Source organism: Microcaecilia unicolor, chromosome 3 (assembly GCF_901765095.1).
Source record: "Microcaecilia unicolor chromosome 3, aMicUni1.1, whole genome shotgun sequence".
Taxonomy (NCBI): domain Eukaryota; kingdom Metazoa; phylum Chordata; class Amphibia; order Gymnophiona; family Siphonopidae; genus Microcaecilia; species Microcaecilia unicolor.
The window spans coordinates 300,217,542-300,231,430 of record NC_044033.1 but is presented as its reverse complement, the minus strand read 5'-3'; the positions used below and the strand labels follow the sequence as shown (position 1 = coordinate 300,231,430).

Genomic DNA, 13,889 nt, shown 5'->3' with positions numbered 1-13,889 from the left:
AGGCTGCATCAGAGCTCCATACGGGCGTCACACCGATATAAAACATGAATACAGCATGGACAGCTGAAGAGGGGCTGCATCACAACTCCATGCAAGCATCACACCGATATAAAACATGAATACAGCATGGACAGCTGAAGAGAAGCTCCATCAGAACTCCATGCAAACGTTGCACTGATGCACATAAAGCATGGACACAGTACAGATAGCTGAAGACTGGAACTTTATTACAGCCCCATGCAAGCACTTCAGTAACACATGTAAAACATGAAGATGACACAAACTGTGGGAAAGCGGATCCTCATTAAAGACCCATGCAGGTGTCACACTGATGCATGTAAAGCATGAACACAGCACAGACACCTGACGAATGGAACATCATTATAGTCCTATGCGGGCATCTCAATGATACATGTAAACATGAAGACAGCACAGACTGATGAAACACAGATCTTCATTAAAGCAACATGCAGGTGTCACACTGATGCATGTAAAGCATGAACAGCGATGGGACAGCTGACATGTGGAACTTCATTGCAGCCCCGTGCAGGCATCTGAGCGATACATGTAAAATATGAAGACAGCACAGACTGTTACATTGATACATATAGCATTGATAACTGAAGAGCGGATCTTCATCACAGCCCTGCTTTTTTGAACAGGCTTTTTCACCATCATAAGGCTGGCATTTTCCAGGATAGTGCTCTGTGGGTGGGAACCAATCAGTTACCGCATAGTAACATAGTAGATGACGGCAGAAAAAGACCTGCACGGTCCATCCAGTCTGCCCAACAAGACAAACTCATATGTGTATACCTTACCTTGATTTGTACCTGCCTTATTCAGGGCACAGACCGTACAAGACTGCCCAGCAGTATTTCCCGCCTCCCAACCACCAGTCCCGCCTCCCATCACCGGCTTTGGCACAGACCGTATAAGTCTGCCCTCCACTATCCTCGCCTCCCAACCACCCACCTCTCTTCCCCCCACCTGCTCCGCCACCCAATTTCTGCTAAGCTTCTGAGGATCCATTCCTTCTGCACAGGATTCCTTTATGCATACCCCACAAAACATAACTCATTCACCTCCTATGAATGAGTTATGTTTTGTGTTTTTAATAATGTATTTTTTTTTTGTTTGAATGCTCTTTGTCTTGTCTCTTTCCTGTCATGAATGGCATTCTTTTCTTTAAATACTTTTTAGTCTGTACCATTTTGACCTATTCAGGAAAGGTAGTACAGAAAGTTTTTTTTTAATAAACCATAAAGCTGATGCACAGGAACATGGAAGATGTCAGCCAATGAGAATCACTTGGTCTACCATGTCTTTCCATTTGTGCCTGCCTACTGCACTACCACAGGTCTTGCTCATTATGTGGTCTTCTCCCTTAGCTGCATTTACAGCACACCTGCCAAATCTTTGATCATTCTGCAATCCTTCAAAGCAGAGGCTCTCCAGACACCTCTACTAGTCATGTTTCCAAGATCTCCATAATGAATATGCATGACATAGATCTGCAGACAATGGAGGCAGTGAACGCAGATCTCTCTCATATACCTGTTCACTGGGAACAGCCCGAATCAAAATTGGTTAGGCGTCCTGGTTTAAACTCAGTAGCCTGTTAGTGCAGTAACCTGAGAACAGGGGAAAGCAGATTCAATTCCCACTGCAGCTCCTTGCAACCCTGGGAAAGTCACTTAACCTTCTATTGCCCCAGGTACAAAAAAACCCCCCACGCACCTCAGATTGTGAGTCCACTAGAGATAGAAAAAGTACCTGTATATAATATGCAAACTGCTTTGATTGTATCACAGAAAGGCAGAATATCAAATCCATGAAACTTATTTATGTCTATACTATTTCAGATTTTAATACTGTATCATTCATAAAGACACATCTCTTCTGCAGCTCTTTCCCAAAGTCCCTTATAAACATATTTGAAGAGGACTGGGCTTACTACTACTATTTAGCACTTCTATAGCGCTACAAGGCGTACACATTGATACCTGTGGCTTCACTGTACCCTTCCTCCCCGTTAACTGTTGCTATCCCACTTTTTGTTTTCCTTCTTTTTTTATCTACATATCTAAATTAAACATGGTAAGAGTGGACTCAGTGAAGGCGATCTTTAAAACAGGGTGTGAACCTCTCTGCTAGTGCTGCTCATAATCATGCAGAATGAGCTCTTTGATCCCCAGCAGAAATGATGTGCTCCTCAGTTCTGCTGTGCTGGGCATGCTGTGGAGGCAGTGCTGAGTCCCTAGGGAAGAGGGAATCTCAGTCATTGCACAACAGTGACACCCTATGGCCAGATTTAGGTCCATGACAGAGGTCCAGTTCCAGTAGCAGCCTTGGTGCACGGCCTCCCCCCAGCCTGATCCTTGCCCTGGTTCTGGCTGAGCTGGATGTACAGAGGAGCAAGAGGAACTGCTAGGTCCAAAGTCCAAGAACACTGATCCACGCAGACAGGTGTGCGGTGCTGTATTCTGGAAAACTAACTCTACATTCTTCAGAGAAGAGTTTCCTTGGGGTCTTAAGGTTCACTCTACCAGATGTAGGCTGTGTCCTGGACTGAAGCAGGGGCCGTTGCCTCAAGACATTTGCAGGGCTGCAACTTGGTCCTCTTTCCATTTTATTCCCAAACATTACAAGTTTGATGTTTGGGCTAGGTGGGAAAGTACCTTTAAAAGCTGGATTAGGCAAGCAGAATAAGGAAGGTGAAATGTGTTCCTTACCTGTTAATCTCCTTTCCTTGAGTTCTGCTAGACCTGTCCAGGACCCATCCCGGACGACTGAAGGAATCTGTAGATTTGTGGGTCTGGGGTCTGCCACCTATCTGCTTATAGTCAGTTGTGCTGAATTAGCCCTCTGGATCAGGTTTATTTGGTTCCAGTGGTGTAGCCAGACCTAGTATTTTGGATGGCCCCAGAGCTAAGTTAGATGGTCCCTTCCACGGCATGGCAAAGCATTCCACAGCCCCCCCCCCACCCCCACCCCCAGAGATATTAAAAAAATTATAGACTTTTTCACCTACCCAACATCAACATCTCTCCTCCTCCGCGGCGTCACATCTGCTCACTCGCTGAACCCTGTCCCTCCCTGGTGTACTTTACATGGGTCCCCGGCAGTGGCATAGCCACAGGTGGGCCTGGGTGGGCTGGGGCCCACCCACTTAGGGCTCAGGCCCATCCAACAGTAGCACATGGTAATGAAAATGCTGCTCTCCACAATACTGGCACCTTCGCATGCTGCTACTACTACTACTTAGCATTTCTTACGCAGCGCTGTACAAGTTTAAACATGCTCAGTTTTCAGCCCATGCCTGCTGCAGACTACCAAGGTGGAGACTGGAGAGAAGCATTTTCCCACCAGATGAGATATTTTTTTGATGTGGGGGTGGGGGAGAGAACATTTGGTGTCCACCCACTTCTTGCCTAGGCCCACCCAAAATCTGCTGTCTGGCTACGCCCCTGGTCCCCGGTGCCTGCAGTGATTCAATTATTGCTGCCTGCACCAGCCCTGAAGGTTTCCATTGACCGGGTCCCGCCAGACAGGAAGTGATGAAAACGAGGGCACGACCCGGCCGATGGAAGCCTGCAAGGCTGGCGCAGGCAGCAGTAACTGAATCACTGCAGGTACCGGGGATACCTATAAGATACTCCAGGGAGGGATGGGGTTCAGTGACAGGCGGGCAGATATCGGGACTCTGCAGAGGAGGAGAGATGTTGATGTGGGGTGCTGCCGCTGGGTGGGCCAGTGTCCACCCAAGCCCACTCATAACTACACCACTGTTTGGTTCTCTTGTTTTGGTCTCTCTGTTGAGTGGATTTGGCATCAGCATTCTAGAATATTCCTGGCTGCACCACCTGATATACCGATATTGTTATCGGAATCTTCAGGTCTCTGTCTTCATGACAGGGGAACATAATTCATTGGTCTGGACTGGTCTAATAGGATGATAAAGAAGCATATTTATTGTGGGTATCCTGAAAACCAGATTGGAAGGGGGAGGAGCGGGTGTCTTCCTGGACAATTTTGGGAACCACTGCTATAATGTAATGCTCTATGGCAGAATTTTTCAAGGCCTTCCTAGAGTACCCCTTAACTAGTCTGGTTTTCAGTATATCCACAAAGAATACACATGCGATACATTTTACAGTCAATAGAGGCAGTGCATGCAACTATACCTCATACATATCCATTGTGAATATGCTGAACACCAGACTGACTAGGGAAGGGGTAAGCAACCTCAGTCCCCAAGGGCCACAACTCAGTCTAGTTTTCAGGATTTCTCCAATGAATATGCATGAGATTTTTATACAATGGAGGCAGTGTATGCAAATAGATCTCATACATATTCATTTGGGAAATCCTGAAAACCCGACTGGGTTGCAGCCTCAAGGACCAAGGTTGCTCATCCCTGCTATAGGGGGTCCTCTAGGATTGGCTTGAAAAACACTGTTGTGGGCCTGCCCTGGAAAAAAAAAAAGATAAATCCAAAACAAAACAGGGTATATGTGCCCATACTAAAGAGATGTGCACCTCTAATAATGGGAAGAGAACTTGATATACCTACCTTTCTGTGGTTACAATCAAAGTAGTTGACATATTAGATACAGGTACTTATTTTGTACCTGGGACAATGGAGAGTTAAGTGATTTGCCCAGAGTCACAAGGAGCTGCAGTGGGAATCAAGCCTGGCTCATCAAGAGCAAAGCCTGCAGCACTAATCACTAGGCTACTCCTTCCCTCTAGGAGAGCTTTAAAAATCTAAGAAATTACATTAAACTCCCACAATGAAGCAACAGAGCAAAGAGACAGGCAAACTGGTATTTAGTGGAATATGCTGATGTTTTCATGCTTTCTTTTCTCTACTTCTTACGTGTGAACTTTTCATGAAAACTAGTCTTGAAGCAGGGACACCTGCACAAACGAAAGGTTCAAATAATTGCCTGCAGCCCACAAAACAAGGGGCAGAGGAGTAGCCTCACGGTTGGAGCAGCTGGTGTGCTGCTCCTCGCGGTCATGGGCAAGCCTCTATTGCCTAGGATAGCCAGTGTCCCCATTTATGGCTTGCTATGGAAATTGTCACACCTGTGGCAGCCCCATAAGCTGTTCATAGCTTGGTACACAGAGGAAGCTTACAAATAAATTTCATTCTGCTTAGGTGAAAACATAGTTCATTTTTGTGGTGATCACAGGGTTTAAAACATCTTAGCCATTTCCAGTTTTTCTAGATTCCTGGACCGGAGTTTCCCGCTCAATCAGAACTAGGGCTGGGATCTGGCATCAGGAGATTTTATGCCTTAATTCGTATCATCTCCCAACTGACTTCAGTCCAGTTATTGCAGGGGCCATGCACCAGGGCTCCTTCTGAATCCCTGCAATCAGGGGTTATCAATTTGCTCACATAGGACAGGGGTTCTTTCTGGTGACACACCTAACAAACTAGTTACCAGCGTGACACACTGAACCCTACAATATGAGCTGGCAAAAAGAGACCTGGTTCAAAAGGGAGGGAGCGTTCTCACGCCACCTCCCCCTCACCCAGCAGTGGCAGTAATCATGGTCACAGGGATGGAGCAAAACACCATATTTCAGGCTGAGCTGGCAGCAGTAATTGTGGTCACAGGGGACGGAGCAGCAGCCCACATTTCTGGACTGGGCTGCAGTATTGGAGGAAGCAGGATACATCATTTCCAGCACCAGGAGGTTCTGGAGGCAGGTGCACTGGTTCCTGGCGGAAGGGAGGGGATAACAGACCAGCAATATTTCCAGCTTGGGTTGGTGGCAAACAGCGATCAGTGGATGTGTGTGTGTGGGGGGGGGGGGGGGGGGACAGAACTATTGAGTGGTAATGGTTTCCCGCTCTGACTCTCCTCATCCTGCTAGCACATGTGGTTATGGAAAGTATAGGCTTGCTGTCTATGTTAAATTTATGGTAACACACCCCCAGCTCCTCATGACACACCAGCGTTTCCACACAGCCTGGCTGAGAATCACTGCCATAGAGCAATGCTTGCAGGGCCTGTGAGTTCTGCCACATCTATAAACCCATTTGGCCCAGGGATCAACAGATCTCCCCTGAAAATTTGGGTCCTATCCAGGGCAGTCTTTAAGCCAATGGGCCAGCACAATGAAGCATCGCAAATCTAAAGTGTGAGGGAGCCTGGAGTGTATCTCACGTGGCACATACTTTTGCAGGGTGGCCTGACAGGATACGTGAACATGATTTATCTGAACAGTCTGGAAGGTACAAGGTTAAGAGGCTTTGGCGAGGTGTGTGGGTAGGTGAGAGCAGCTTAACAAAAGACAGCCCCTTGCTCCAGAAAAGGCCTTCCTGACACAAACCCAGAAAGACACATCTGCTTTAATCAGAGACCCAGGACCTAACTATAGCTACAACCCTGAGATGTGAAAATTATTTCTGCCACCATCATAACTGGCATCTTACTCACTGCCTCTATGCCCCGAAGATCTAAGCCTGAGACCCCGAAACTATGATGGGACAAGAACATAAGAAAAGCCATGCTGAGTCAGGGATAGATCCATGAAGCCCAATATTCTCTCTCCAACAGTGGAACGTCGGGGTCTCAAGTAACCTGCAGATCCCAAAGAGTAGGTCTCTCATAGCTCACTTTCCAAGCCTATCTGAATGAATAATCATTTTTATGACCTTTTCCTCCAGGAACTTTTCTAAACCTCTTTCAAAGCTCTTTATGTTACAGTCACTTTGACCACGTCTTGTGGACTGGCACAACATGTTGAGCAGTCACCAGGGAGCAATCTGTCCATGAAATGGCTGGACCAATGGCAACACACTCACCTACAAAGTGGCCACATAACGCAGAAGAAGGGCTGGACCCTATCCACCGTGCAGCAGCGTTTTCCAATGACAAGAAATCTCCTCACCCACTATAATACTGCAACCCTACAAACGTAGGCATGCTTTACACTGAACAAGTGCTATGTGCTTCGTATAGTGTAAGTCAGCAGCTAGCAGCACTCTTACACAATAAGAGGTGTCCTGTACATCACAGCTCCCTCTTGTTCTCTCAGCAGCTCCTAGCAAGTTATAGAACGTACTTTTAAAAAATACATGTGAAAATAACATGACAGCCCAAGTGAGCTAGCATAAAGCCCACCGATGGAGTAAGACCCTCGGCAGTACAGCAGCACCCACAAATGGACAGACTGGATGGGTAAGTGGCCTGTATCCACCACCATTTTCTACATTTCTGTGCTATAATTCGGGTGCAGAACTACAATGGCAGAACAGTTATGCGACACCAAATAAATAAATATATGTTTGTGTGTGTATGTACATGGCTATATGTTCATATTCTAATATGTAATAAGAGTATTAGCACATACGTCTGCTGTTTCTGCATGTGCACTCAGCTTTTAGTACATTCCAGTGCCTGGGTGGTCCCTGCCTCCAGCCTCTCTACATCCTTTAGGTCCCTGTCTGAGGTCCCTCTGCCATCACCCACCTGTTGTTGAGGAGTGCAAGGAGCTCCCCAGCATGGTACAGATCATTTTTGGTCACACGACTGAAACGGAATTCATTCAGGTTGCAGAAGGTGATGGCAGGGAAGGTCATCATGGGCATTGAGACCTCGTCCAACTTGGTGACATGCGGGTACTGGAAGTAATACTGGATTCTTTCATTGCAGACAAAAAGGAGGAGACCCAATGAGCCCAGGAAGCAAGTAACCCACACAATCCTCTTGAAGGAGAACCGCTCATAGGAGAAGATGTGGGACAGCCCATGCAATGTGGCGCCACTGGCAAAAGCTTCAAGACTAACAGGTTCCTCTCCAGCCACCTGCTCTTCCTCCACTTTCAGATCCATGGCAGCAGCTGTCCTTCCTAAGTAAGAAGAATATATATAAATATATAATCTTTTTGTCAAAATAAAAACTGGAACAAATCTATTGCTCTCTCTGGCCAAACATCTCTGCTCTTTTGATCCAAGTTCAATCCAGAAGGGGCCCAAATTGGCTTCTTTTTCTGGTTAGCCCACAATTAATATTCATGAGCTGTATTTGTATGCTCGGGGGGGGGGCTAAAGAGTCAGGTCAGTTGACATATTTTGCTTCTCCTGAATACCAGACCTGTCTTGGAGGCTGTCTGCAGGGCAGGCTTTAGGAAGCGGAGACCCCTAAAGGCCCTCGTCCCGATTCCACCTGCCTCTCCAGTCCAGGCACTGGAAACTGTGAGCAGAAACGCTCTCATCTAGCTGGGGTGAAAAATAAAAGTGAACAAGAGAAAAACATACAGGGATTGGCGATGGAGAGGACTATCAGCTCCCCGCTCATCTTTTTAGAAAGATAACGCTGGGTAATTCATTCTGATCTGTGGTTTAAGCTCCTCGCTTTTAATTTCTTCAGCCCCTAAAATGCTAGCTACGGCTTCCTGATCAAGACTCTCCGATCTAAATCCCTCCCCCTCCCCCACAATACATCTACACACATACGCTCATTTACACACACGCGCGCAAACCCCCACGGTTTCTTACACACACTCATGCTGATATGTGCGCATATAGTCATTCATACACACACACACACTTTGTTAGCCAGAGGGCAGCGAGCGATCCCCTACCTGCAGCCAGGCCGGCGAGTGGGGTGCCCGATGCACGGAGGGAGGCGGCTCAGATGAAGCAGTGCAGGGAGAAGGGAGAGCAGCAGAGCCGCATCTCCGGGGGCAGCAGCCCGGGCCTGGAGGGAGAGCGCCGGCCGGCACTAGTGCTCGCTGCAGCCTCAGTCCCTGCCGCCGCCTGCCACCAGCTCTCGCCGCTGCTCTGTGCATGTGGCTAACATGGTGTGTGTGTGTGTGTGTGTCTCTCCCCCTCCCCCAGCTGCCTTGGATCAATGCTCCAGTCTTACTTCTCACTCCGGCGACTCCAAGCCCCCCCCCCCCATACTATTTCGTCCGATTCATATCTCCCCCTACCAACAACAACAAAAAAATCAAGTCACGAAGGAAATATCCCCGTTGGCAAACGTTGCTTGCCTCAGGCTACCTCTAAGATGAGATCTGTAGGTAACAGCGCGCTGGCTTGGAAGGACTCTTGAACCCAGAGGTGACAGACAACAACCAGCCAACTAAGGGCAACTTCCAGCCACAGCCATAGGTTGACCCTGGGTTAGGGGGAAGGGGTGGGGGGTGCCAGTTAGGTACACATCTGCCTCTGTATCTCCCGCTTTAACAAATCTGGAAACGGATAGAGAAGAAGTTGAAACCGAACAGCGATTGGAAGCAGATGAGACATGAAAGCAGCCTTTTTGCTATTCCCCCACGCGTGGGGTCAGCGCAGTCCACATCGGCTTCCTGGGGGGGGGGGCAGTGGGGCTGATCACTGCAGTATCAAGCAAGTGCCTTCATTGTAACTATTATGTTTGCCATCCTCGCAAATTCTTATTAGCTCGCTTTTACAAGCAAATGGTTTTTAAGGTGGCAGCAACATTAACTTGTGCCAGCCGATTTATGTTAGTCAGATACCTAGTAAGTCTATATTTATATATTCTCTGTTCAATATGAATTAACCATTTCCAGCGTTTGCATTTGTGTGTGTCTTTCATGCCTCTACTCATTCTCGCCTGTTTTTCATTTATCTCCCTCCTCAATCAATGTTCTCCGAATGACCTGCAGAGTAGACAGAGCAGTTAGTTCCCTTTCTTCACTTCACCGTTATTAGCACAGGGGTTACACCCCCAAGGGGCAGGGTTAACCCTTTGGTGGGCTTTAGGCAAGCAACTGGGCCCCCTTCCCTCTTTCTACCACACACCATCCCCCATGCTTCTAACCAAAGAAGAGGAAAATCGGCAGAAGCCGAAGCAGCAGCTGAGAAGAGCTGCTCCCAACTCCTCCTGCCAATTGGAAGATAGTGCACAGGAGGTGGGGAAAATTGGCAGAACTCTGCAGGCAGCAGTGGCTCAGCACCCCCCCCCCCCTTCCAGACTCTTCATTGGGCCAGCAGCTGAATTACCAAACCAAATGTTTGCCTTGGACTTGGTGGGGGGGAATCCACTGCTTATTTCTGGGATAAGCAGAATAACATGTATTATACTGTTTTGAGATCTTGCCATGGGTCCTAGACACATGCCTAGTTTGCCTGTGCTTTAATCCTGCCCTGCTGAGGGCTGCAGAGATGGGTGGTGAAATCTAGTACATACCATTTGTAAACAGTCATTTTATTTATTAGTTACCATTGTTAGCAGCTAAGAGCAAGATATGTAGCTGCTGTCAGTAGTCACTAGTGACTCAAAACAAACAAAAAAAAAAATCCCCTACCTCAACAAATTAGATAGAACAAACAGAACCAGGAAAATGTACTAAATCTAATAACGAGAGAGGAATGCCCTCAGAGATTTAAGCACCCATGTGGTAGTCACTCAAGACCACTAACCGGTGAAACATTGCACTTCATTCATTGGGTCCCTCACTCACTATTGTGGTATTTTATGTGCAATAATGTGCTATTTTGTGCTTATTGTGTGCCCCATTAATGCTAACCAAACAAATGCTGCAATTGACCAACTCAGCCAGCATAAATGACAAATCCACTGGACAACTCAGAGGAACTCTGAGCAAGATACAGCAATCAAATAACCAGAAATCACTATAATTACACAAGTTTCTAAGTATCACCTAATACAGCACACTAGAATCAATGAAAAACAAAGCAAACTGCCCTTCAACCCACCCTGAACCAAAAGACTGCACACTGCTTCTATGCAAGGAGAGGTTAGTGATCCATTCAACTCGTGCCTCATATTTAGAAACGAAAGGGCAACACTACAGACATTATTATCTAAGCAAGCTGGTAAACAAACTAGTGAAGCACTGGCACCAGCAAAATGTGTTGCCCTTGCTGGTACAGGATGGAAAGGCAGCATAGTGGGAGGTGCACTTTGACTGGGATTCAGGGCCCCAGACTTCATAACGCTGGCTTTATGTTAAACCTTTTTTTTATTGAACAATTCAATAAACATTCAAGTAAACAATACAATTAATTTTTTAAACAATTCCAGCTCCTAACTTATCCTCTTTCCAACCCTATCCCATTACATCCATATTTATTTGGATTTTGCTCACACCTTTTTCAGTAGTAGCTCAAGGTGAGTTACACTCAGGTATGCTAGGTATTTCTATGGCCCTGGAAGGTTCACAATCTAATTTTGTATCTGAGGAAATAGAGGGTTAAGTGACTTGCCCATGATCACAAGGAGCAGCAGTGGGATTTCAACTGGCCACCTCTGGATGTCAAGACTGGTGCTCTAACCACTAGGCTACTCCATAGCATTTTATGGTTTATCAATTTTTACAAGGAAGCACAACCAAGACAAAGATTGCACAGTGTGTAAAGAGTACAAATTTACGTGATAAAACAGAACTAAACCTTTATATTTATAGAACATCCCCCCTTACCCATCATCCCTCTCCCCTTCCAAAAATCAACATAGAGTCCTTCTGCAGTAAATATAGAACAATGCAGTCGGAAAGAGAAGAGAAGGAAAGGCGGCTAAGGTATAAGATGATAATAAATCTTTACAAAACTGGCTTTAATCAACACGAGTGGGAAAGTGCACTCACAGAGCACACAATATTCCCAAAGGTATTCCTTACCTCTGACACTTACTCTTTCTGTACTTTCTCTTATAGCCACCCGTAATCATTTTAAATGGGTATGGCAGACAGGATTACATGACAAGTGCATTTCCTCCCTGTAAAGAGCATCCCCCATCCCATCCCTCTGCAGCTCTGTTACTCTCCTCCACTTCCTACCTGAATCCTGCTGTAGTGCTAGTTCTCTCCCTTCTTCCCAACCCAGTCACATCACTCTTTTGCAGTCCCTGCCTTGGTGCAGCCTACTCCCTGGCCCCCACTTTGCTTCCCTTACCACTCAACCATCACCCCTTCCTCTCTTCCCTATCCACTCACCTTCCCACCTCCTCTCCCTAGTGAAGCCACTCCTTCTCACCCATTTCTTTCACCTTTCCTCTCCTTTACTCGCCCACCTCTCTCCCCTTTACTCAGGTCCCTCTCTTCCCCCTCCCCTACCTCCTTATGCCTTCACATTTACCAGAAAGTGGGGATGGGGCTACAAAGTCCACCTGCAGCAAAATTCCTTACTAGTGTAGAACGGGTAAAAGTGAATTGATTCTTTTACTCTTTCAAAAAGTACAAAGACCAGGGGACACTCAATGAAAATATATGGAAATACTTTAAAAATGAATAGGAGGAAATATTTTTCAGTAAACAAATAGTTAAGCTCTGGAACTTGTTGCCGGAGGATGTGGTAACTGCGGTTAGTGTATCTGGGTTTTAAAAAGGTTTGGACAAGTTCCTGGAGGAAAAGTCTATAGTCTGTTATTGAGGTGGACATGGGGAAGCCACTGTTTGCCCTGGGACTGGTAGCATGGAATGTTCCTGCTAATTGGGTTTCTGCCAGGTACTTGTGACCTGGATTGGCCACTGTTGGAAACAGGATACTGGGCTAGATGGACCATCAGTCTGACCCTGTTTGGAAAGGCTTATGTTCTTAAGTTAGGCACCATTAAGATCTGCACTGAGCACCAATTCTATAAAGGTCATTTAGTGCTAAGCAGCCTTTATAGAATAGCACTTAGTATGGATTTCTACTCCCAAGTTTGCCTGCTGAAATCTGGTGTACCTCCTGGCACCCAACTGATGGCATTTGGACGCAGAAATCCCAGTATTCTATAACTTTATCAGGGTTGCTAGATAGAAAAAAAAAATTCCTAGCCCAACCTGCACCCAAAAATAGCCCTTCACAAAAAAGGAGCGGGGGGGGGGGGGGGGGGGGGGTCCGGGAGTCCCTCTCTTCCTCCCTCACATAGCTACTTTTGGCTATAACTTACCTGTGTGCTGCTCTGCCTGCCCCCATACTCCAGTTCTCATTTTGCCATCCACATGCTGCAGTGCTTGCCCTCACTGCGTTCTCCTCCTCGATGACATACTGCCATGCTCTCTGCTTCCAGAGCGTGATGAGTCATCATCAGCTGATGACCTCATCATGCATCTTGCCCCCTTATTGGTCAAATTTGGAGCCGGAATGAGGCTTGAGATAAGGAGGAATCAGCAACGGCCACCCAAACAAAACAAAACCCACCCAAAAAGTTGCAACCCACAACAACTGGAAAGTGTCCATAGCCAGCACAAGAAACCTTCCTAATTCCGCAGGAAAACTGCGGAGTTGGCAACCCTGAACATTATGCTTAATTTCTAGGAACGCCCCTGACCCAACATTGCTCCTCTCATGGCTACATCCCCTTTTGAGTTGCACTCTATGAAATTTGAGAATATGTTATAGACTTGGGGTAGGACAGATAGATGCACACGGATGGGGGGAGATATGATTGAGGTCTACAAAATCCTGAGTGGTAGAACGAGTAGAAGTAAATCAATTTTTTACTCGTTCCATAAGTACAAAGACTAGGGAACACTCGAAGAAGTTACATGGAAATACTTTTAAAACAAATAGGAGGAAATATTTTTTCACTCAACAAATAGTTAAGCTCTGGAACTCTTTGCCGGAGGATGTGGTAACAACGGTTAGTGTATCTGGGTTTAAAAAAGGTTTGGACAAATTCCTGGAGGAAAAGTCCATTTTCTGCTATTGACACAGACATGGGAAGCAACTGCTTGCCCTGGGATTTGTAGTATGGAGTGTTGCCACAATTTGGGTTTCTGCCAGGTACTTGTGACCTGTCTTGGCCACTGTTTGGAAAACAGGATACTGGGCTAGATGGACCTTTGGTCTGACACAATATGGCTACTCATGTTCAATTAACTCCAATAATTGTTAGCACCTAATTGACTAATTAGTTTACATATGCATCTGGGATCCGTGCCTACAT

At 46.5% G+C, this 13,889-nt stretch overlaps 1 protein-coding gene across 2 annotated transcripts in view; it reads right to left on the bottom strand.

Moving 5' to 3' along the window:
* The window catches only part of ASIC1 (acid sensing ion channel subunit 1), a 507,441-nt gene extending 498,347 nt beyond the window's left edge, over positions 1 to 9,094 (bottom strand). The window contains exons 1-2 of one of the 2 annotated variants that reach the window (XM_030198226.1): positions 9,029 to 9,094; positions 7,494 to 7,872 (exon numbers count right to left, since the gene is read on the bottom strand). In XM_030198226.1, coding sequence (XP_030054086.1) covers positions 7,494 to 7,855 — 362 coding nt within the window. In that variant the 5' untranslated portion in view covers positions 7,856 to 7,872; positions 9,029 to 9,094. Of the gene's footprint in view, positions 1 to 7,493; positions 7,873 to 8,607; positions 8,770 to 9,028 lie in introns of those variants that run through there. The other variant, XM_030198225.1, reaches the window with a different exon arrangement.
* Positions 9,095 to 13,889: the final 4,795 nt, after the last annotated feature.